The 22,747-nt window shown below is 33.3% G+C and overlaps 1 protein-coding gene across 1 annotated transcript in view; it reads left to right on the forward strand.

Annotated features, from left to right (window-relative positions):
• The window catches only part of LOC148303268 (paired box protein Pax-6-like), a gene marked incomplete at its 3' end in the record, with an annotated part of 61,826 nt that overhangs the window by 17,742 nt on the left and 21,337 nt on the right, over positions 1–22,747 (forward strand). The window contains exon 3 of the mRNA XM_088270239.1: positions 2,776–2,956. Coding sequence (XP_088126365.1) covers positions 2,776–2,956 — 181 coding nt within the window. The remainder of the gene's footprint in view (positions 1–2,775; positions 2,957–22,747) is intronic.

Below are 22,747 nucleotides of genomic sequence, written 5' to 3' on the forward strand. Positions count from 1 at the left end.
AACTAACTAACCATTACGCCGCTTCCCCGCAGGGGTAGGCAGAGAGAATAGAGCGCCACACCACTCTGTCCTTGCAAACATTCTTCGCCTCTTCCACGTTCATGCATCTCCTCATACATACCCGCCGATTGTTACGACTCCTAACCTGACCACTTTCAAGTATTTGGCATACCTGATCGTGCCATGTTTTTCTCGGTCTTCCTCTGCTTCTTTTCCCACTAACATTCGCCCCATAAATCCGTTTTACCGTTCTTTCCTCACTCATTCGTTCCACATGTCCAAACCATCTCAACACACCTTGCTTAATTTTATCGATAATGCTTATCTCAGCTTTGCATTCCTTCCTTATTTCACTATTCGCACATCTATCATACATCGTTTTGTCACATTCTTCTGAGAGATCGCATTTCAACTGCATTCAGTCTACTTTCATCCTTCTTTTGCCAACTCCATGTTTCACTTCCATACATTAGAGTTGGAACCAGGACTCCGTTGTGCACTGCCAGTTTAGTTTCCGCTGATAGGTTTTTATTTGCTATAACTGATTTTAGTGCACCATTCTCATTGTTCCCAGCATAAGTAAGTGGTAATCGCACTTGTTAAAATATTGGATTTGTTAGTATTTAAATTGTAAAAATCGCAACGTAATTTTCTTTAAACCCAGTAAACATATGTGGAGGTCCTCACCAAAACGTTACATTTCCATTATAAATGATTTTAAGTAATCAGGAATTTTAGCTTGTGAAATTGTTACGTTTTGGTACGATTAAATGATTTCATATTGGTTTAACACAGGATTGGTCACAATTTGTCGCAACTTTAATTAAGATTTCTATAGAATACAGTAAACAGAACAGATTTGCATTTAAAGGATTTTTTGTGCAATATTGGAAATATAACTTTTTGGTTAGGACCTCCACATTTAATGTATCGCCTCTGAGGTGTAATAGTTAGCTCTGGAAGTCCTGGGTTCGATTCCCACGGGGGGGGGGCTTAAAATAAATATTAGTGTAATAAATATTAATGTAAATAAAATTCGATGTAGATAGCGTCTTATACGCCTGAAAACTAGGCGTAATTCAATTTATAAATATTTTTGTTTGTTTATATATGTAGATAATGGTCAGTTGATAATATATACCAAATATCTAAAAATTGTCAAAAATGTAGTTAGAGCACTTTACGTATGGCACGTCGATAATAGAGTCCCAGTTTCAAACTATAACGGATTTTGGAAAAGTAGACCGAAAGCAGTGGAAATGCGTATGTAATAATTATATACCTACCTACCATATAAAGATGAATTCCCAAGATATTTTATTGTTGTCTAAATTTCTCTCTACCCCCCCCCCCTTCCTCGTTCTTCTTCCTTCCTCATTCCTTGCATTGGTTGACACGTGATAATACAAAAACGGATAAAGTGCAACGCAATCAATTTTTTTTCTAAATATTTATTTATTATGTGTTCTTCAATCTCTTCCTAATTTATTCATTCGATTTATAATAACGAACAGTGGCTTAGAACAAGGATAATCTGGTAATTTAGCCTATATTGATATTACTGTTCATTGTGCAACAACGTTTTAACATTTCAGCATCGAAGTGTAAGGCAAATTTTAAAGTGCCAAAGTTCGAAGTGATCAAGCGTTCAGGTAAGTTAGTAATTATGAATCTTTATATAATTCTTCGATCCCAACTTATCATCTTTGTAGACTATTGAGGTCAGCTCTCCTCATCCTCAGGTTGTAGGTCCTTTTATCATTGACAATGTCACCTAAGCCATACATTCGAATCATATTTTCTCTCCGCAGCATCCATGAATTCTTTGGTCATCCTCTAGATATTATTCGAGAAAGATCCACGGCGATTGCCTGGTTCACAATTTGATCAAGTTCTCTGCGTCCTATGTGCCTACAGCATCTAAACTGCATTTTCTCTACCTTACGTTTGATGCCTGTTACACCCAGGCTTCCACGAATACGTCAACTCTTCATCTTCTGTCTAAAAGACACTCCAGCTGATAATCAAAGCAATGCATTTCAGCAGTTTCAAATTGCCTAGAGTATGCGTCATACGTTGTCCAGCATTTGGAGCCATAGCTTCAAATGCTGGACAAGGAGTAGTGTAGGTCTGACAATTATCAATAATTGAATTTCAAAAAAATTATAATTTGAGGCAGACCTCCTTCGCCATCCCGGTCTTTTATGCAAAATCATCTTCAGCTTCTCATACGCTGAACAGCCAATATCCTCATATTAGGTAGACCTATTTTATAAAAATTTATTATTATTAAACCATATCCGCTCCCTAGGTAGAGCATGTGGAGTCCACAAACTGTCTCCAGCCTTTTCTGTCAGCTGCCAGCTCCCTTGCATCCTCCCAAGTCAGATCCGCGTTCCGAAGCTCTGACGAGAACTGCCGACGAATTGTCAGCAGTGGTCGTCCTGGGCGGCGCGAACTTGATGCCTTGTAAAAAGGGCAAGCTTGATTAAGGCTCTCAGGAGGCATGCGGACTACATACATGGCCAAGCCAATTGAATCGCCTTTTCTTGACGACAGTTGTGACCAAGATTTGCTGCGTCCTACGCCTTATCTCTTCATTCCTCACAAAGTCAAACCACCGCACGCCTAAAATTCTCCGCAGACACCTATTCTCAAAGCTGCTCTGGGCCCTTGTAAGGTGCCATGTTTCACAGCCGTTTATATATTTAGTCTTGCCGAAATTTCTATCAAAGGCCACCTCTGAGTACATAATATTGTTTTTTTTTTCCTCAGATACTATGAGACTGGATCCATCAGGCCTCGAGCTATAGGAGGCTCCAAGCCCAGGGTGGCCACTGCAGAAGTCGTGTCGAAGATCAGCCAGTACAAGAGAGAGTGTCCCAGCATCTTCGCGTGGGAGATCAGAGATCGTCTGCTGCAAGAAGCCGTGTGTACCAACGACAACATCCCGAGCGTAAGTCGTACTTTAAAATAATAAAATTAACACAATATTTTTGAGTTTGTCCTTCATATATCTGAGTTTGTCTACTTAGTTATTTATATTATATTTATTACTATATCAACATAGATAAATAAGGAAGAATATAATATATTATATAATTAAATAACAACTATATAGTTTTTTCCACATATATTTTATGTGACCAGTGACCGGGTTTCGTTGTTACTACAATATAAACATATCTGAAATTTCTTGAATTTTTATAAGTAACTTTTATTTAACTGGTTTATTATAAATATTTTTTTATTTATCATTCATCAGACACTAGAAAATTCTTCTTTCTACCCTTATCCGCACCTAATGGTGCATAGGGAACTGCATCATATTGACGCAGTGTTATCTTGATCGTTACATGCATGACGGCAAGGTGATCACTCCTGAGTGTAAAATCAGTCATATTTATTTTCACCCCTCCCTGGAAATCGAACCAGGGACCTCCGGCGTGGTAGCCGAGTGTGCCGACCATTACATACATACACGAGGCAGATAATTCACCCTACTGATAATATGCATATCAATATTATAGGTGTGTGAACTTGAGTTAATAGTACTATAGATTATATGAAAAAAGATGGAGGTCAATGCATCCTAAAGCTTACGACTTAGAAAGCTCAGACATCCATCTTCTTTCGGATAAAACGATAGATGTTTCATCTCAAGTTAAGACACCTATAATACCTATTATAATACCTTTAAAACACTAAAAAATTCTTCACGCACCTATCAACAGTTAATTTTAAAAAAATCAATGTTATATCACAGAAGTGTATATATTCTTTCAACCGTTTATTGTGATAATTCTATGGATAACGGTTGTACGCGGTGCGCGAAGGTTTAATACAAATACGAGGAGGGCTGAGGTACGAGGGTGGTTTGTTGAAAGTCATGCAAATTTCCATGGTTACTGGAGGTGGGTGGTTCTACGAGTCGAGGGGTCTACGCAAAGCGTACAGACCGCTACGCGCTCACAGATTTGTGGAATAAAGCGGAGTTCCGACATGACAATTCTATTATACAAAATAATTCATTCAAACCCTTATCCGCACCCCAATGGTGCATAGGGCACTGCATTATACTAACACAGTGTTATCTTGATCATTAACACACGAGGGAAAGGTGATCAGCCCTCCACTTCACGTACCAGTCCTGGGTAATATTGAATAAATATTAGAGAGAAAAAATAACCTATATTTATTTGACCCCCCCTGGGAATCGAACCCGGGACCTCCAGAACGGTAGCCGAGCGTGCTGACCTACGGAGGTGGACAAAATAAAGCTATAAGAATAGTGCTTAAGAAAAAATATACATAAAAATACAGAAAAAATGAGAGATCAACTCAATTGGTTACCTTTAAAAAAGAGACTAATATTTAATATGCCTATCTTTATAAATATTTTTTTAAACGATAAATTACCCAAATATTTTAAGGATGAAATAGTTTAAAACAAAAATTTACATAAACATATTACTAGAAATAAGGATAAAATAAGACTATAAAATAACCTTATTTCTAGTAATATATTCATGACAATTTTTGTTTAAAAACTGTTTTATCCTAAAAATATTTTGGTAATTTATAGTTTAAAAAAAAATAAAAAGTGTATAAATATGCTTATTCGGTTTTATTACTATTATAAGTTTATTTTATTTATTTTATTTTAATTCAACGCACTTTTGAATGGTCAGAACGCGTAGAGCGGCATTGTAGCTCTCGAGAAAGATTACGGCAGTTACCAACGTAACCTAATATCGAATTCCAACGTATTTCAGATATTTAATACCAAATGCTTCAAGGAATTAAATTATATTTAGGATTCTGCCTGAAACAACTGCCATTTCTTTAGTAAACACTATCTCGGGAAACATATTTACTGCATTTTTATATTTAAAATAAAATCATGAAATTTTTCGTATAATTTTAATAAATAATTTATCAATGGATTAATATCACAAATAAATATGGAAAATCACAAGACTATCGGTGACATTCTTATTGAAATCTGAAGAGAACTAAGGGAGATATGAAGGTTTAAACTTTAGATATTTTAATAAAACGAAAAACGTGCATTCGCATACGTCATCAAATTTCCGTCATCGAACGTTTTATGACGTCATATAGTGTGGATTGTTTGTTTACCATTACACTACCATTTGTGTTATACAAATAAGAGGGGAGGGGGGAGTGAGAGGGTGGACCATAGACAGCAACAAATAGAGCCACCAATAATTTAGCAACGACACCAACATTAAAATAATTCCGTCGTTTCTGTGATATCATTCATTACCAACTTACGAAAATAACGGTTTTTCGAAGGCAAATTTTCCAAAATAAAATTAGGAATGAAAATATTATTTATATCGGCTGCTTTAAATAGGTTGAGTATGTTAAATTAGATATTCCTCCCCTCTGACAAAGATATATTCAATTAACTATATCCGTTCCTTATGTGGAGCATGGGTCTTCTGTTCGTCAGTCCTGCGTCCCAAAGTTAAGACGGAATAAAATATTACAAAAATCTCTTAATCTCTTATTAAATGATCTATTAGGCAATAATATGAATGAATTTTGTAGGAATGCCTTATATCCATCTCCGTACAAGAGGGCCCAGGTTCGATGCCAAGGGGTGTGTAATAAATAAATATTAGTGATTTTCCCCTGTAATAAATTATAAATATTTAAATATTAGAAGTAAATAAAGGATAAAACTAAACGTAAGAACCGATTGAGATAAAAATGCGTCAATACGATGCAGTGCCCCTATGCACCAATGTATGAAGAAAAGATTAAAGAAAAAGAAATAAAGACTTTTTAATTTTTAAAGACATCTTATTATCAAAGCATCATATGTTACATAGAAAAAGTAAACTTATTTGTCGTAATTAACTAACTAACTAACAAACCATCACTCCGCCTCCTGCAGGGGTATGCAGCGAGAATATAATGCCACATCACTCTGTATTTGCAAACATTCTTCTCCTTTTTCACGTTCATGTATCTTGTCATACATACCTGCCGATTATTTGTGAATTATATTAACTTTGGTTAATCGTAAATTAAGGATAAATATATAAATTCTGGGTAATTTTTTCCTCTTCTTTTTCGTTTTAAAAATATATAGAAGAAACCATCATATTATTAAAAAATATATAAAATATAATAAAATATTATGGTTTAAGTAAAATATAATGCAAAAAATATTTGCACTGATATTAAAGAATCCCATTTCATTGCGCTGTGCGAATTTAATAATTTCTCGAAGCAAATTTACCTCCACTCGTATTAAACACCCTTTTATCATCCCTTAAATCTTTTCCGATAGATTTTCGCCTTAAACCCCCTCCCTAGAGGGGTGTATACTGTAATTCGTAACGACGTGCCTACGAACAGGGGATGAGAATTTTAAATTCACGCTTATTTTTTTGGCAAGAGGGGATGATCAGGTTATCAGCTTTACGTTTAAATTGTAAATAGTTTAAAAGTAAAAAAAAGCTCCCGGTAAACATTGGGCTTTTTTTTGATTAAGTGACAAGATGTCATCCCTTGACTGCGACGCATCTCCCTGTTAGTAGCAAAAAGCGATAAGTCAGTATTTTGTATATTAAAAGCATTGATAGCTTTGTGGTATGGTAATATTACACTTTCCTTATTATTTATCGTTCATTTAAAGTGGTTTTACACAAAGTGAACGATGATGATAAGGAGAGTTCTTACAAGTCAAAATGATTGAAAGTTTTTACTTTTTTATGAGGAAAAAGAGATTCCGCGTAGGTATATACCTATATATATATATATATATATATATATATATATATATATATATATATATATATATATATATATATATATATATATATATATATATATATATATATATATATATATATATATATATATATATATATATATATATATATATATATATATATATATATATATATATATATATATATATATATATATATATATATATATATATATCCTCATACAGGAGAAAATGACCAAGTGCATTTTTTTACAAAAACGTGATTTTTGATCATTTGATATCTTCCTAGCTTAATGTTGACCTGGAACAAATCCCAAAGCGATTTTAAACTTGGAAGTATAATATATTGACTTGTTAAAAATGACTAATTGCATTGATGTTTATTTTCTTGCCAAGCAAAAGCGACTTAAATGGCCCTCCTGAACATTTCATTTTTGTTAGTTGGTCACTTTCTCCTGTACGACTTCGATATATATATATATATATATATATATATATATATATATATATATATATATATATATATATATATATATATATATATATATATATATATATATATATATATATATATATATATATATATATATATATATATATATATATATATATATATTTATATATATATATATATATATATATATATATATATATATATATATATATATATATATATATATATATATATATATATATCTAAAGGTAAACGTGAAGTGTTTTTGTTTATTATAATTATTGTTGTTTTATCCGCTGTTCTCATAAATTTCATTTAATTAATTTTAAAGAATCGACGAATTTTTACACTTTTTATTTCATTTCTATATATGCCTTTATTTAACAAAATGAAATATTTAATACGAATAAGCTTGGTATTGTGTTTACCGTTTATCTTTTACATGAAATTCCTAGAAAAACTATTTACCGATACCTCTGTTAGTTACAAGACACTTATTTAAAAAAATGAGAGAATTTATCAAAAAATAATCATCTCGTAATCCAATTGCTTGTAGCGTGATTTTTAAATTCTAGAGATTTTCTTGATGGCATGCTCAGGTTCTTATTTATTATTTTTTATAAAGGTTCATATTTAAGCTGTATGCCTTTGTTCCCTCCGCGCGAGTGTTTTCTGCAGATATAATAGAAACGTATCAGCGACAATACACCCTGAAAGACTAAGTCACAACCCCTATTATCTTCGTACGTAAAGCCTTATTGTTGAATATTTACAAGAGAATTTTTAAGAAACATTAGACGAAAAAACATGCAAAATCATTTTGAACTGTTGAAAGTACGTCATTTTAAACTGTTGAAAGTACATCGAAGCTAAACTGGTAGTGCACAACGAAGTCCTGGTTCCAACTCTAATGTATGGAAGTGAAACATGGAGTTGGCAAAAGGAGGATGAAAGTAGACTGAATTCAGACGAATTGCGATCTCTCAGAAGAATGTGCGACAAAACGATTTATGATAGATGTGCGAATAGTGAATAAGGAAGGAATGCAAAGCATTATCGATAAAATTAAGAAAGGTGTGTTGAGATGGTTTGGACATGTAGAACGAATGAGTGAGGAAAGAACGGTAAAACAAATTTATGAAGCGAATGTTAGTGGGAAAAGAAGCAGAGGAAGACCGAGAAAAACATGGCACGATCAGGTATGCCAAATACTTGAAAGTGGTCAGGTTAGGAGTCGTAACAATCGGCGGGTATGTATGAGGAGATGCATGAAAGTGGAAGAGGCGAAGAATGTTTGCAAGGACAGAGTGGTGTGGCGATCTATTCTCTCTGCCTACCCCTGCGGTGAAGCGGCGTGATGGTTAGTTAGTTAGTTAGAAAGTACGTCATTATGTTACGCATACTAATAAATCTCGATTTATTTATTATATGTTTTTAATTTATTATTAGATTAAAACCAATATTTTTAGCTTTTCCACTTTTTTATTTGACCAGCGACCGGGTTTCGTCGTTACCGACATCACCAGTCTGATGATGTCGGTAACGACGAAACCCGGTCGCTGGTCAAATAAAAAAGTGGAAAAGCTAAAAATATTGGTTTTAATCTAATAATAAATTAAAAATGCAATTCCATCACGAAGTGTCAGTGGATAATATAAATCTTTATGTTTTTCTTCAAAAATACCACTATTTTTTGTTTCAAATTGGAAAAGGAAAATACTAATTTTTTACCACTTGAGTTATATTGTATTTTATAATAACGACTAGTTTCGACATCTCATCTGAATTAAGTCCTTGCAACTGCATACTGAATACTCGTGGCACTATTTTAAGGTTATGATCCACACTTTTACTACAGAAAGTGTATAATATATGGTCTTTTTTTGACATCTCAACATAGATGAAGAAGAAGAATATGAAAGTCTTCTTACGACCGTCATAGGCTGGTTTAAATGACCACTTTACACACATGTAACATTCATAAATTCTTATTATTTTTTGAAATCTCATCAAAGATGAAGAAGAATATGGAAGTCTGGGCATTAACGGGCTTACGTAAATGCCCAGACTTCCATATTCTTCTTCATTAGATATAAAAAAAAATATATGTTAAATCACATATGCGAGATTATCGATAGCTATGATAAACGCGATGCATCATGAATATGTAACAACGTGACAAGAATGTGACAAACATGTTCTCTAGAGAGGCGACAACGCGTCTAAGGGGTCCCAGAGCACCCCACTAAAACGACACTCTCATCAGCGGAATCAAGACCGTCACGGCTTATTCATACACTCCCCATTTCCGTATCTCGGCGCGTAGATCATATTAAAAACGTCATTTGTTTGTGTGATGACTCTATCATTTTAATACTTCCCCCCGATCGTTATCGCGGGGTGGGTAGGACCCGACAAACGACTCTCGAGGGTTGAATCTCGGTCACGTGCCAATATAGCCCGTGAAATTATTTAAGGTTATTTAACGGCTAGCGGCGCTAAAGCGAACCGAGTTTCCGGTGATTCCCGTTAAGCTAATATATAACTCGTAAAATGATGAAAAAAAATTACTTTTGTCATCCAATTAAGGTATTACATTTTTTTATGAAACATATTACATAACTAATATGTAATAGATAAGCATTATCGATAAAATTAAGAAAGGTGTGTTGACATAGTTTGGACATGTGGAACGTATGAGTGAGGAAAGAACGGTTAAACAAATTTATGGGACGAATGTAGTTGGAAAAAGAAGCAGAGGAATTCCGAGGAAAACTTGGCACAATCAGGTATGTCAAATACTTGAAAGCGGCCGGGTCAGGAGTCGTAAAAATTGTCGGGTATAATGTTTGCGAGTACAGAGTGATGTGGCGTTCGATTCGGGGAAGCGGCGTGATGGTTAGTTAGTTATTTGCCCAATTATTATATTTTACTACCCATTTTAGGACAGCGTTGATAAGATATCTACATATGTAACAAATGACAGGGAAAAATGTAAATAAATAACAAGAAACGGGTGTAGTAAATAATAAGCATATTTAAAAAAAAACATAAGGTAAGAAGCATGTTTCAAGGAAACTAATGAGAAAATATAACTAATCACAAATATCATTCCATGACATTAAATTCAAATACATACAAGTCGTTCAGACTGAGCGGCTTTAGTTTAAAAATGGACTTCAAATTCAAACTCAAGTCACCCAGATTGAGCGGCTTATGTTTGAAAATGGGCTTCAAATTCCAACTCAAGTCTCTCAGACTGAGTAGTTTATGTTTAAAATGGACTTCAAATTCAAACTCAAGTCGCTCAGACTGAGCGGCTTATGTTTGAAAATGGACTTCAAATTAAATCTCAAGTCGCTCAGACTGAGCGGCTTAAGTTTGAAATTGGGCTTCAAATTCAAACACTAGTAGTCGCTCAGATGTATCAGAAAATATTTTCAGATTCAAATATTTATTTGTATTGTGTATTAAGAGTCCTTATTTAGTAATCCCTGTATTTTTACTGGGAGGACTAATACTTGATCCTAATCAAATAATGTATCCAGTCTCTTCGTATTGCAGTTATCTTATCGTGATTAAATCGGTTGGGGCTGGATGAATGGGACTCGACCCCCCATTGCGGCATATGTCATCGAGTGTCATCACCGCAATGCAATATGTTACCGTATCTTGTTACATCACTTATTGAAGCACCCTTATGTCGCGAACTCACCTCTTAAAGCTACATATAAGTAGGTACCTCCTTTCGACGTGATATTCGCGAATAACAATGAAAAAAATAGGATTTCTTGAATGTTTTTCGCAAATACTTTGTGGAATATTTTATAAAATTTGTAAAATAAAACTTCTTTGTTTTTAATCAGTTTTTATTGGTACTTTTCTCCAACCGGTTTCGACAAGAACCTTGTCATAATCAGGGTTAAAAATGAACTAATTCTAAAACACTGAAACATTCATAGTTAGGGGGTTTAAGACCCATTCCTAAAGTTAAAAAAATATGGACTCTACTTATACATACTAAAATTCGATATTTTCGATAGATTTATTATTTTTAAATAAGAAGAATGAAAGTCGACTAAATCCGTTTGAAATTCGTTGAAGTTTGAAGTGCGGCAAAATGATGTGTGATAGATATTCGAATGGTGATGTAAGAAAAAATGGAAGGCTGAGATAAGCATTATCAACAATATTAAAAAGGTGTGTTGAAATGGTTTGAGCATGTGGAACGTATGAGTAAAGCAAAGCAAATTCAACGAGGCGAATGTAGTTGGAAATAGATGCAGACAACATTCGAGTAAAACTTGGCATGATGATTTTTTTTTTAAACTTGAAAATTAGTTTCATTTAATTCTTTACTTTTTTTAACTATCTTTTTTGTGTTTCAGTCTTATTAGCCTTAATCTTGTGTCTCAAATTGAGTGATAGGTATTATATGTGTAATATTATATGTGTGACATACTTAATATTTTTCGAAAATACATAAATACTTTATTAAATAAATGCTTCCAGTGGCGTGCACAGAGTTTTTAAACAGTGAAGGCAGTAGGGTTGACACCAGTGACCCTAATTTTGGTCGGTTCTAGACCTTTAACCAAAAAAACTCTTAAATTTTTAACCAAAATGTAATTATTTTTATTTTCAAACAAATGAGGATTTTTTATTTTTGTTTTGTTCAATTTTGGGATGTTATTTGTTAATTTAATAACAAATAAGTAATAACATTCAATAAATTTAAAAAAATATAACTTGAATGAAAATTGTGATCTGTAGTACTTATATGGTGAGTTAAAAATAATTTTAAAAAGAGCCAAGTTGCATAATGACCATTCATCTGGTTCACATGAACACAGGAGGCGCTAGTCGTGTTTCTATACGGAACGCGAGTAATCCAGGGTAGGCATTGCTTTTCTGCCTACATAGAATGCACGCCTCTGAATCAAGATGAGATACTTTTAGTAAATAAGTAAATAAACAATTAACCACGAGATTTTTTTTTACTTTTAACATCGGAAATAAATCAAAGAAAAATGGATTTTAAATAAGGGTGATTACGCATTTATTAGGTATTTAAACATTTCCCCGAATCGCAGCATCCAGACAATTGTGGATTATATCCTGATGGGCGAGATAAGAAGATTAGGTCCCCTCGCACGTGCGCATCGCGTGCCCGCCACGTGGTCGGATATTGCGCGCGCAGCTGACAAGTGCAAACTATGAAAATGTTTTATGAAATAAAATAAAAAATCGACGCGTGCTAACGACAACTTCAATACAAATGTTTCCTTTGATGCGAGTACTTCAAAAATGGTAGATATCTATCGGTACCTAGCCGGAACCTACTCGCACATAGCTTCAGTGAGTTCGTATTAAAAAAAAATAGGTACTGATCATTCACAATATTTTGAATTTGTACAAATACTTTTTTTAAATTTAATGAAGCTACATTTTTTCAATACAATGTCTATACATTTTTACTTAATGCAATCTTTTTTTTTTAAATTAGAGACATTTGTGTTTTTTTTTATTTACTTATTCGTCTTGTCATATATCGAGTAAGCTTTATTTAGATTTCTTTATTTATTTGTCTTGTCATATATCGAGTTTGCTTTAGTTAGATTTCCTTATTTATTTGTCTTGTCATATATCGTGTTGGCTTTAGTTAGATTTCCTTATTTATTTGTCTTGTCATATATCGAATTAACTTTAGTTACATTTCCTTATTCGTCTTGTCATATATCGAGTTAGCTTTAGTTAGATTTCTTTATTTATTTGTCTTGTAATTGTCTAATCGAGTTAGCTTTAATTAGATTTCCTTATTTATTTGTCTTGTCATAAATCGAGTTAGCTTTAATTAGATTTCCTTATTTATTTGTCTTGTCATATATCGAGTTGGCTTTAGTTAGATTTCCTCATTCGTCTTGTCATATTGTCGAGTTAGCTTTAGTTACATAGATTACATTTATTCCATGCTTTAATTCCATACACAAGAGTTGAAACTAGGACTCCGTTGCGTACTGCCAGCCTAGCTATCACTGTTTTTTTTTTTATATTTAGGAGTTATTATCACTTTGTGAGAATACCTATTTATCTATAATATTTTTCCGTACATTCTACATACATCGGTTACAAACTCATATTGGGATTTGTTAATAAAGGGGTCATGTCGGCTCTCACTACCCCCTCCCCCTACCTCGCCCTAAAGGGTGGCTGTAAGTGTAACTGAAATTTTACATCGCGGTCCGTTGGTGCGTGAAGGATCATACTCGTTTGTTGCGATTATGACGGGCTCCGAATCACAGGGTGACTTTGAAGTGTCGATCCAATATTGAAGTCTTTTGAAGATAACTCAGTTTTCGATCTATACTATAACACAATTCCTTATGATTTGACCACTTATAATTTTTTTAAGGAATAGCCTGCATAGCCTCTATTATAGTCTTTTCTGGAAGTAGAAGAGTAAGGTCAGGCAAGGTATGTGTTAAAATTACATCACAAACACCCAGATTAATTGAAAAAAGTATTTCATGAATTTATTTTGCAATTAGCGGGAATCGAACCTCCGATGCCACGGCGCCTGTCAATGGTACCAAGAGCTCGTATGTGAAATAAGGTGTCAATAAAATACTTTTTTAAATGTTAATAATATTAGTATATAACCACTCACCGAGATTTTTATGTCTACCGGTTTCGAGACGTACCCGTCTCTTCGTCAGGACAATTACTTCTACAGCATGGAAACAATACCACCCTTCACCACCATAGCACCATTTACACACTTTAAACTACACAAAATGTTTAACACATGCGATTTTTGGTCGACCCGAAGACCAACATGCACTAAAGTTTTCAGCACAGACATGCGTTACGAGCCGAGGTTAACCATGCACTAGGGTTAAACGTATTAATAAAAACAGATTATATGCTCGTAGGATGAAAGGAGCGGGCGGGGTTTGAATTGGATATTGACGAATCTTGCTTAACCGATGTTGAATCAAATAATGGACTGTGAGTCGTTATATACTAATATTATTAACATTTTTGTAAAAAAAATAATTAGTAAAAATGACTAACCACAAAGTAAATGCTTTAAATATTAATGATATTGAGAATATGTCAATAAAATGTCCATGTACAGTGGAACCTCTCATAACGAGCACAATTCATTTCAGAATATTGCTCGGTAAGTCAAACATATTTTGTTTTGACTAGCGTGGAAGACCCGCCTCACAAGTGAATGTCGTAAAAAACAGACGTACCCTTTCTCTTCAATCAGGTACTTAGTAAACACCCGTTAGCGAGCCATACGTCCCTTATTACGACGTTTTGCACGAAGAATTTAATTGTAATCTCCATTTCTGGTACAGTGGGCACTCACAATCCTCGGTCCGTCCGCCACGCTCCGGCCAGGGGTGGAGCAGGAGGTACAAAAAATGCAATATATTTAATATTAAAGGGGAGATTTGGCTCCGAAGCGCGCGCGATAATGGGCCTGAAGAATGGCTTATTGTGTTTCCAAAATACTGTACTACCTTACATAGGGATGAATTTGCGTAATAGTGGATGGGTTTTATTGTGTGCCAGTTTTGGAGCGATATCAGTACTTTTCATCCATTGTATGGGTTTTAAATACAACATTTTGAGTATGTCCAAATACTTGTTCACATATCTAGATTATCTCCAATTATAGGAGTTATTCTTTTCATCTCACCAATAGATGTCTATAGTGATCTTGTAGTGATTCAAGAACAGTGTTACGAAATTGGATCATATAAAGAACTTCCAAGAATTTGAGTAGTGTGGTTGTCAATCATGAGTAGAATTGGTTAATGTTAAACGTGTGTTAAGTGATGACTTGAACCAGCCGATGACGGTCGTCAGCCCCGTAAATTCCCAGACTTCCATATTCTTCTTTTTTTTATGAGATGTCAAAAAATAAGGTTTTAAATATTCAACATTCATATTTGTTTTTAATTAATGATATGAAAAAATAGTTTATGGAATGATATGTGTGTTAGTGTAAATAGTTAAATTCTCTCTTTTTCTCTTTATCTAAATTTTTAACTATGTGAAGCAAAGATTTTCCACGCATTGAAAAATTATGATTCTCCTTCTGAAAATAACTCTAAAGTGCAGAAAACTCAGATTTATGAACAAGTATTTAAACAAACTTAAAATGTCGTGTAGTAAACTTTATAATTTTTTCAATTATCCATAGATCAGCCCTAAATTTCTTTCTAATATCTTGTTGATTCTGTCATACAACGATTTTCTCCACATTCGAAAATCATTATCAATATATTGCCTATACCAAAACTGACTATCTGACTGACATACAAGTATGTATATAAAATAGAACCCAGTCAGGGATCCAGAATGAATGAACTGAAAAAATACTTCATGGAAAGATATTTGTGGTAATCATAAATTATATTTTCTCTTTTTTTCCTATAAACATGCTTCTTAGCAAATGTTTTTTTTATATGCCTATTAACTGTACCTTTAAGGTGCATAGAAATATGAATTGAGAAAAAAGTAAATTGTATTATAAGTAGTACAGTTAAAAGAACATCACCCCAAACGGATAATAGAAAGTAGGTAATATGTATTTTTTTGCTTGTTATCTTAAAAGAAGAATTATCTCGATAAAATGCAACCAAAAGTTTATCATCCCTTAACGTATGTATTATTTTACTAGAATTCTGTCAATGTTGACAAATAAAATAAATCAGAATGACTTTTATACATTTAGGAAATATACTTAAAAGACGAATATTCTCGATAAAATGCCATTAAATGTTTTCATCCCTTAATGATTTATTCTGCTGGTATTTTGTCACTCTGTGGTAAAAACTATCCATTTCTAATTTAAGTTTCACTTAGTAAATACCATTATTTTTTTCAAAATCTATTGTGACACATGTTTTGATGCATTCAGTATCATTTACGAATATTATGGTGTTTGAAAATGACGTGGAATGCATCGAAACACGTGTCACAATAGAATTTATGAAATAGTGGTATTTTCTATGTAAAACTAAAAATGAAAATTAACCAACTTAAAAGACGTATTATCTAAATAAAACACCATCAAAAGTTTCCAAAAAATATATTTCATCCCCCTTAACCGAACAAATACGTCACATTTATAGTTTATAATGACATTACATCTAAATTTACTTTAAACTTTTAATGAATAATGTAACTCGAAAACGTGGGGCGGTAGGTACAGTCTACAAACACACAAATTAGGGATGGCCACGCCTCAGCAAAGCCTCCAACCAAATATTTTACGTAGAGGTAGGTGTGGAAGCAGGAACCGGAAGGGGTTTTCCTGCGCCCCGGATGCACAGTTTGTCAGTCGCGGCGGGAGTGTCCGGTTTGCTATTCTCAACCCTTAATCATTCCTCGTGGGGTAGTGAAATATTCTGCCATATTGAAAAATAATAAAAATCTAATCCTACGAGTATAAGAGTCACGATATTTTTATTAAATCTTGGTTTGTAATCAATGAGAATTTTTCGTGATATTTTCAAACCTAAAAAATAACCATCACGGCGCTTCTCCGAAAATGTAGGCATAGAGAATAGAAAATATTTAGTATAGAAAAAAAATTAAACAATACCTTTTCTCCAAAATGCAAAATCCTCACTTTCTGCCCTGTAGCGGGTAAATATTAAGTTAAAAATATGCCGCTTTTGCTGGGATATAGTACATTTTCTTGGCATTCCAAACATGCACAGCTGATAATTTACGATTTTTGATATATGACGTTGTTGGAAGGAGTGAGCGATATGTGTATATCTGTAGGCGATCAAACTCTGGTATTTTTACGTGCGCTTTGATAATTTGACCAAAAACCCAATAAACCCAAAAAAAAATACCACCCTAATGGTTAAAAACCCCTGACGTGGGTGTAGGTATGTGTCAACCCTTGTGGCGAAGGGGTCCATGTACAACCACGCGACAAGAATGCGGCTTGTCCATTGGTCAGTTTATTTGGTGACGTAATGAAGTTACAGGGTTACCTACTGAATATTCAATTATGCTGAAGTTAGTTTTTTACCAAATTTTATTTCAAACATAATTTGGAATGAAGAAAAATAGATTAATATTTTTTTTTAAAAGAATTTTATTAGCTAACTAACGATCATGCCGCTTCCCCGCAGGGGTAGGCAGAGAGAATAGAACGCCACACCACTCTGTCCTTGCAAACATTCTTCGCCTCTTCCACGTTCATGCATCTCCTCATACATACCCGCCGATTGTTTCGACTCCTAACCTGACCATTTTCAAGTATTTGGCATACTTGATATTTAATAAAACAATTTATTACAGTATTTAATATAATCAGCGGGTATATATGAGGTAATGCATGAATGTAGAAGAAGCAAAGATTCTTTGCAAAGACAGATTCTATTAAATCTGCCTACCCCTGCGGAGTGGATGATTGTATATTGCTTTTTTTAATTTACTTCTCCTTCGATTAAAATATCGCTCACTCCTTTCAAGAACGTCATAAATCAAAAATCGACAATTTTCAGTTGTGCATGTTTTCAGAATGCCCAGAAAATGTACTTTATCCCAGCAAAAGAGGCATATTTTTAACTCAACATTTACCCGCTACAGGGCAGAAAGTGTTGTTTTTGCATTTTGAAGAAAAGGTGTTATTTAATTATTTTTTTAAATATACTAAATATTTTTCAAACGGAGAAAAAACCCAGGTTTTAACTAAAAAGATCTGTTACACAGTAAAAAGTTCAATAAGTGGCATGATATTTATTTTTAATACATTGTGTTATATGTTTAAACTTTAAAAACGTTCTACTGAAAAATCAAGTATTTTGATTTATGACGTTCTTGAAAGGAGTGAGCGATATGTGTTCCTTACAGTTAGGAAGATATTTGTGGAGGTCCTCACCAAAACGTTACATTTCCATTACAAATGATTTTAAGTAATCAAGAATTCTAGCTTGTAAAGTTGTAACGTTTTGGTGCGATTTAATGATTTCATATCTGTTTAACACACGATTGATAACGTTTTATCGCAACTTTAATTAAGATTTTGAAAGAATACAGTTAACAGAACATATATGAATATAAAGGATTTTTTTGGGCAATATTGGAAATGTAACTTTATGGTGAGGACCTCCACAATTACATACTTCTTCACAACATTTTGAGTGTGTCCAAATACTTGTTCACAAATTTGGATTATCTCTAATTAGTATTTGAGTATTTTTCAGATTATTTTTTGACATCTCATCAAATATGAAGAAGAATATGGAAGTCTGGGCATTTACGGGGCTGACGACCGTCATAGGCTGGTTTAAGTGATCACTTTGCACACTCGTGACATTTACTAATTCTACCCATTATTGACAACCACACTACTCAAATTCTTGAAAGTTCTAAATAAATATGATCCAATTTTGACACATTGTTCTTGAATCACTAGAACTTTACTAGAGACATCTATTAGTGAGATGAAAATAAGTTTTTTTTGTTTGTTATTTGACGGTCGTCAGCCCCGTAAATGCCCAGACTTCAGTATTCTTCTTCATCTTTGATGAGATATCAACAAATAATATAAAGACGTACTTCTTCATCTATGTTCTCTTCTCCTTCCTGCTAAATCTATTGTATTATTTTATATCATACCTTTTTTTTAAATCTCTGAATGTTTTTTAATAGTTTTATAACATACGAGTAAATGTGGAATTGTTTTATTGGCTTTTTTAACGTAACTATTTTTGTTAATGTAATGTAATGTTTATTATTGTTAATGTAACTATTGTTTATTACATTTTTTTATATGTAAACTGTACAATTCCCGAAAAAATAAAATAGATAAAATAAAATGTTGATATGTCATAATAATTGATTAAAAAAATATTTATGAGTATGTTTGATATTTCATGAAATTAACTTGTGTGTACGAGTAAGTATGTACTGTTTCTCCACATAATTACAGCCCTTAAATCACAACATTCTATCACCGCCCTTCCACCCGCGCTACCCTCACCCTTCACCCGTCACCCGTCACCCCATAACACGGGAATACTTGTATAAACGCGTCGTCAACATGCATTTATACATGAGGAGAGGTGTCATACCATATATTTCGTCCCGATGGGAAAAGTCTGGGTGGCGTATTTCCAAAATACAGCCTCGCGACGCAGCGATACTTTCAGATCGCATATACCTACATAAACACATTAACTGCCAGTGTCAGCCACCGGTGTTCAACACGAGGCATTTCAATTACGTCTCATTGACCACTGGAGGCTGACACTTTGTACCTTGTATTGACCATATGACAATATAAGATACAAAGTGTCAGCCTCCGGCGACACATGGCATTTATATTGCGTCTCGTCGACCACCGGAGGCTGACATATGTACCTTGTATTGACCATATGACAATATAAGATACAAAGTGTCAGCCTCCGGCGACACATGGCATTTATATTGCGTCTCGTCGACCACCGGAGGCTGACATATGTACCTTGTATTGACCATATGACAATATAAGATACAAAGTGTCAGCCTCCGGCGACACATGGCATTTATATTGCGTCTCGTCGACCACCGGAGGCTGACATATGTACCTTGTATTGACCATATGACAATATAAGATACAAAGTGTCAGCCTCCGGCGACACATGGCATTTATATTGCGTCGCGTCGACCACCGGAGGCTGACACTTTGTACCTTGTATTGACCATATGACAATATAAGATACAAAGTGTCAGCCTCCGGTGGCCAATGAGACGTAATTAAAATGCCTTGTGTCGCCCACCAGTGGCTGACACTGGCAGTCAATATGTTAAAATCAAGTAAACTCAGCAAATATTATAAATGTAATTAATACAACTTAAAAACGTAATGTTTTCACGTTTACGGAATAATCATTCTATCATCAGGTCAAACGAAGACTAAGTTATCCATAATAATGAATTTTTTCTTGCATAATTATTTTCAATTTTACATATATAAAATATTTTACGTCTAATTTTATATTCTGGCGATTTTTCATTCTTATATTCATTTAATATGACCCTGGTCTGTTACCTAAAGCATAGGATCGATCAACTTGCCTTCACGTAATTAAAGATCTAAATTTAACATCAATTGATTCGGCAGTCACTTTGTGGTAAAATCTATCTATTTTTAATTTAAGTTTTACTTAGTAAATACCACTATTCTTAAACTCTCTACTACTACTCTACGAAACAACTCTACTAAAAAAATGGACTTAGCTTCAAATACTTCTTGTTCAAACCCTCATCCGTACCCGATGGTGCATAAGGCACTGCATCATATAAACGCAGTGTTATAATGATCATTAAAATATTGATCAAGAAATGTTGATCAGCCCTCCGCTTCGAGTACCAGTCCAGGGTAATATTAAATAAATATTAGAGTGAACAAATCAATTTGTTCGACCCTCTCCCTGGGAATCGAACCCGGGACCTCCACTACGATGACCGAGCATGCTGACCATTACACTACGGAGGCGGACAGCTTCACATACGATATTAGAAAATGATGCTGAATGCATCGAAACACGTGTCACAATAGATTTTACGAAATACTGGTATTAACTAAGTAAAATTTCAATCAAAAGATCTAAATAGCACTGCGTCGTGAGATACAGTGCCCTATGCACCATTGGGTGCGAATAGAAGAGGAAAATAATTAATTTGATTTAAATATCCTCCGAAATTTTCAAATTGGGCCAGTGTGCGACGACCCATTCGCTCCCAATACGAAGCGCTTTTGCCTTGTATGTTTGATAAGTACGCGGTTGTAGAGTATAAGTCGCAAGGGTAGGAGGTCGACGCGGGTGTGAGCTCGAGGGATGTCCTGGTGCCGTAAGCATTTAATTATCAGAATTGAATTCTCACCCGTCGTGATATTTCATTTTTCGCATTAATAAATTTTGTGACGGCGTGAAAAATAGGTAGGAATCGTTAGCGATATTAGGATATTTTTTGCGTCAGATTAATTTTATATCCGCGAATTTCAGGAGAAATGAAATATTATCATTTTGTCCTGATTTTTTTCTTATTCGTTTTCAATCTTCGTTAAAACTGATTTCTAAGGACGATTGTTGATAATTGACTACTTTAATGGTCTCTGTAGTTAATACAAATATTTTCTTGAATGTTTTTGTGGCACATTTTATAAATTTTATAAAATAAAACTTTTTTTTTTTGTTTTATCATTTTCATGTTTTTCATATCATTTTTTATTGGTACTTTTCTGGAACAAGAATTTAGATTCACACAAATGTAAAATAAATATACATTTCCGTATAAAGTAAAAAAACTACATAGTTTTTCACCAATTTATGTTGGTATTTTTCTCTAACCGGTTTCAACAAGAACCTTTGCATCTTCAGGAACAAACATGTACACGTTAATCCCTGAAGACGACAAAGTTTTTATCGAAACCGGTTGGAAAAAAGTACCAATAATAAAGTGGTGAAAATCACATCAAAGTTATTGTTTTATTTTATAAAGTTATTGGAAATTTATTTAAAAACTTTGATTTTTACATTTTGACATCTCATCATAGTTGAAGGAGAATATGGAAGTCTGGGTATTTACAGGGCTTACGACCTATCAAAGGCTGGTTTAAATGATAACTTTACTCACGTGTAACATTCACCATTCTACCCGTTATTGACAACAACACTACATTTGGATTAAGATACACCGAAAATATTGTTAGTAAAAAAAATCCTGATGAAATTATAAGCTGTAAATCATATTTTATGTTTCAGTAAATCGTAAATCATGAAAAAAAAGTAAATCCTGTTTCAGGCGTCTCCCATTATGCATGTAATTAAATTATTAAGTCATAAATAATGAAGAAAATTTAAAAATAAAATAAATTCAGATAAAACGTTAAATAATAATATACTGTTTCAAACTACCTCACCATTATTCTCTATGTTTCCTTTTGCAAAAAATCTTGTTCCTTAACCCCCCCCCCTATATCTATATATTTATTAACCTTTATTTATATATATATATATATATATATATATATATATATATATATACATATATATATATATATATATATATATATATATATATATATATATATATATATATATATATATATATATATATATATATATATATATATATATATATATATATATATATATATATATATATATATATATATATATATATATATATATATATATATATTCCCCTAAATATTTTTTGTTCATTTGTTTTAATTTTTACCAGAAATTGAAAACATCGGTAAGTTTTCAAAACTAGTCGTACCATATAAAAATATAACTAATTAAGTTGTATATTCAAGTGTTTAATTTAAAAAAAAAAAACAAATTGATATACTGCGCAGATATGTATTTTATTTTTCAAGTAGAGATGCTTCTGCCTGCTTTGCGGATTTATAGTAACCAAAATCCACCCTTTTGTTAGCCTTCTTATACTTCTGGCTTTCTTACGATCTCCCCGGAATTTCTTTTGTCAGA

Source organism: Brachycentrus maculatus, unplaced genomic scaffold (assembly GCF_059751285.1).
Source record: "Brachycentrus maculatus isolate JH-2025_06_01 unplaced genomic scaffold, ASM5975128v1 h1tg000375l, whole genome shotgun sequence".
In the NCBI taxonomy this organism is placed as follows: Eukaryota; Metazoa; Arthropoda; class Insecta; order Trichoptera; family Brachycentridae; genus Brachycentrus; species Brachycentrus maculatus.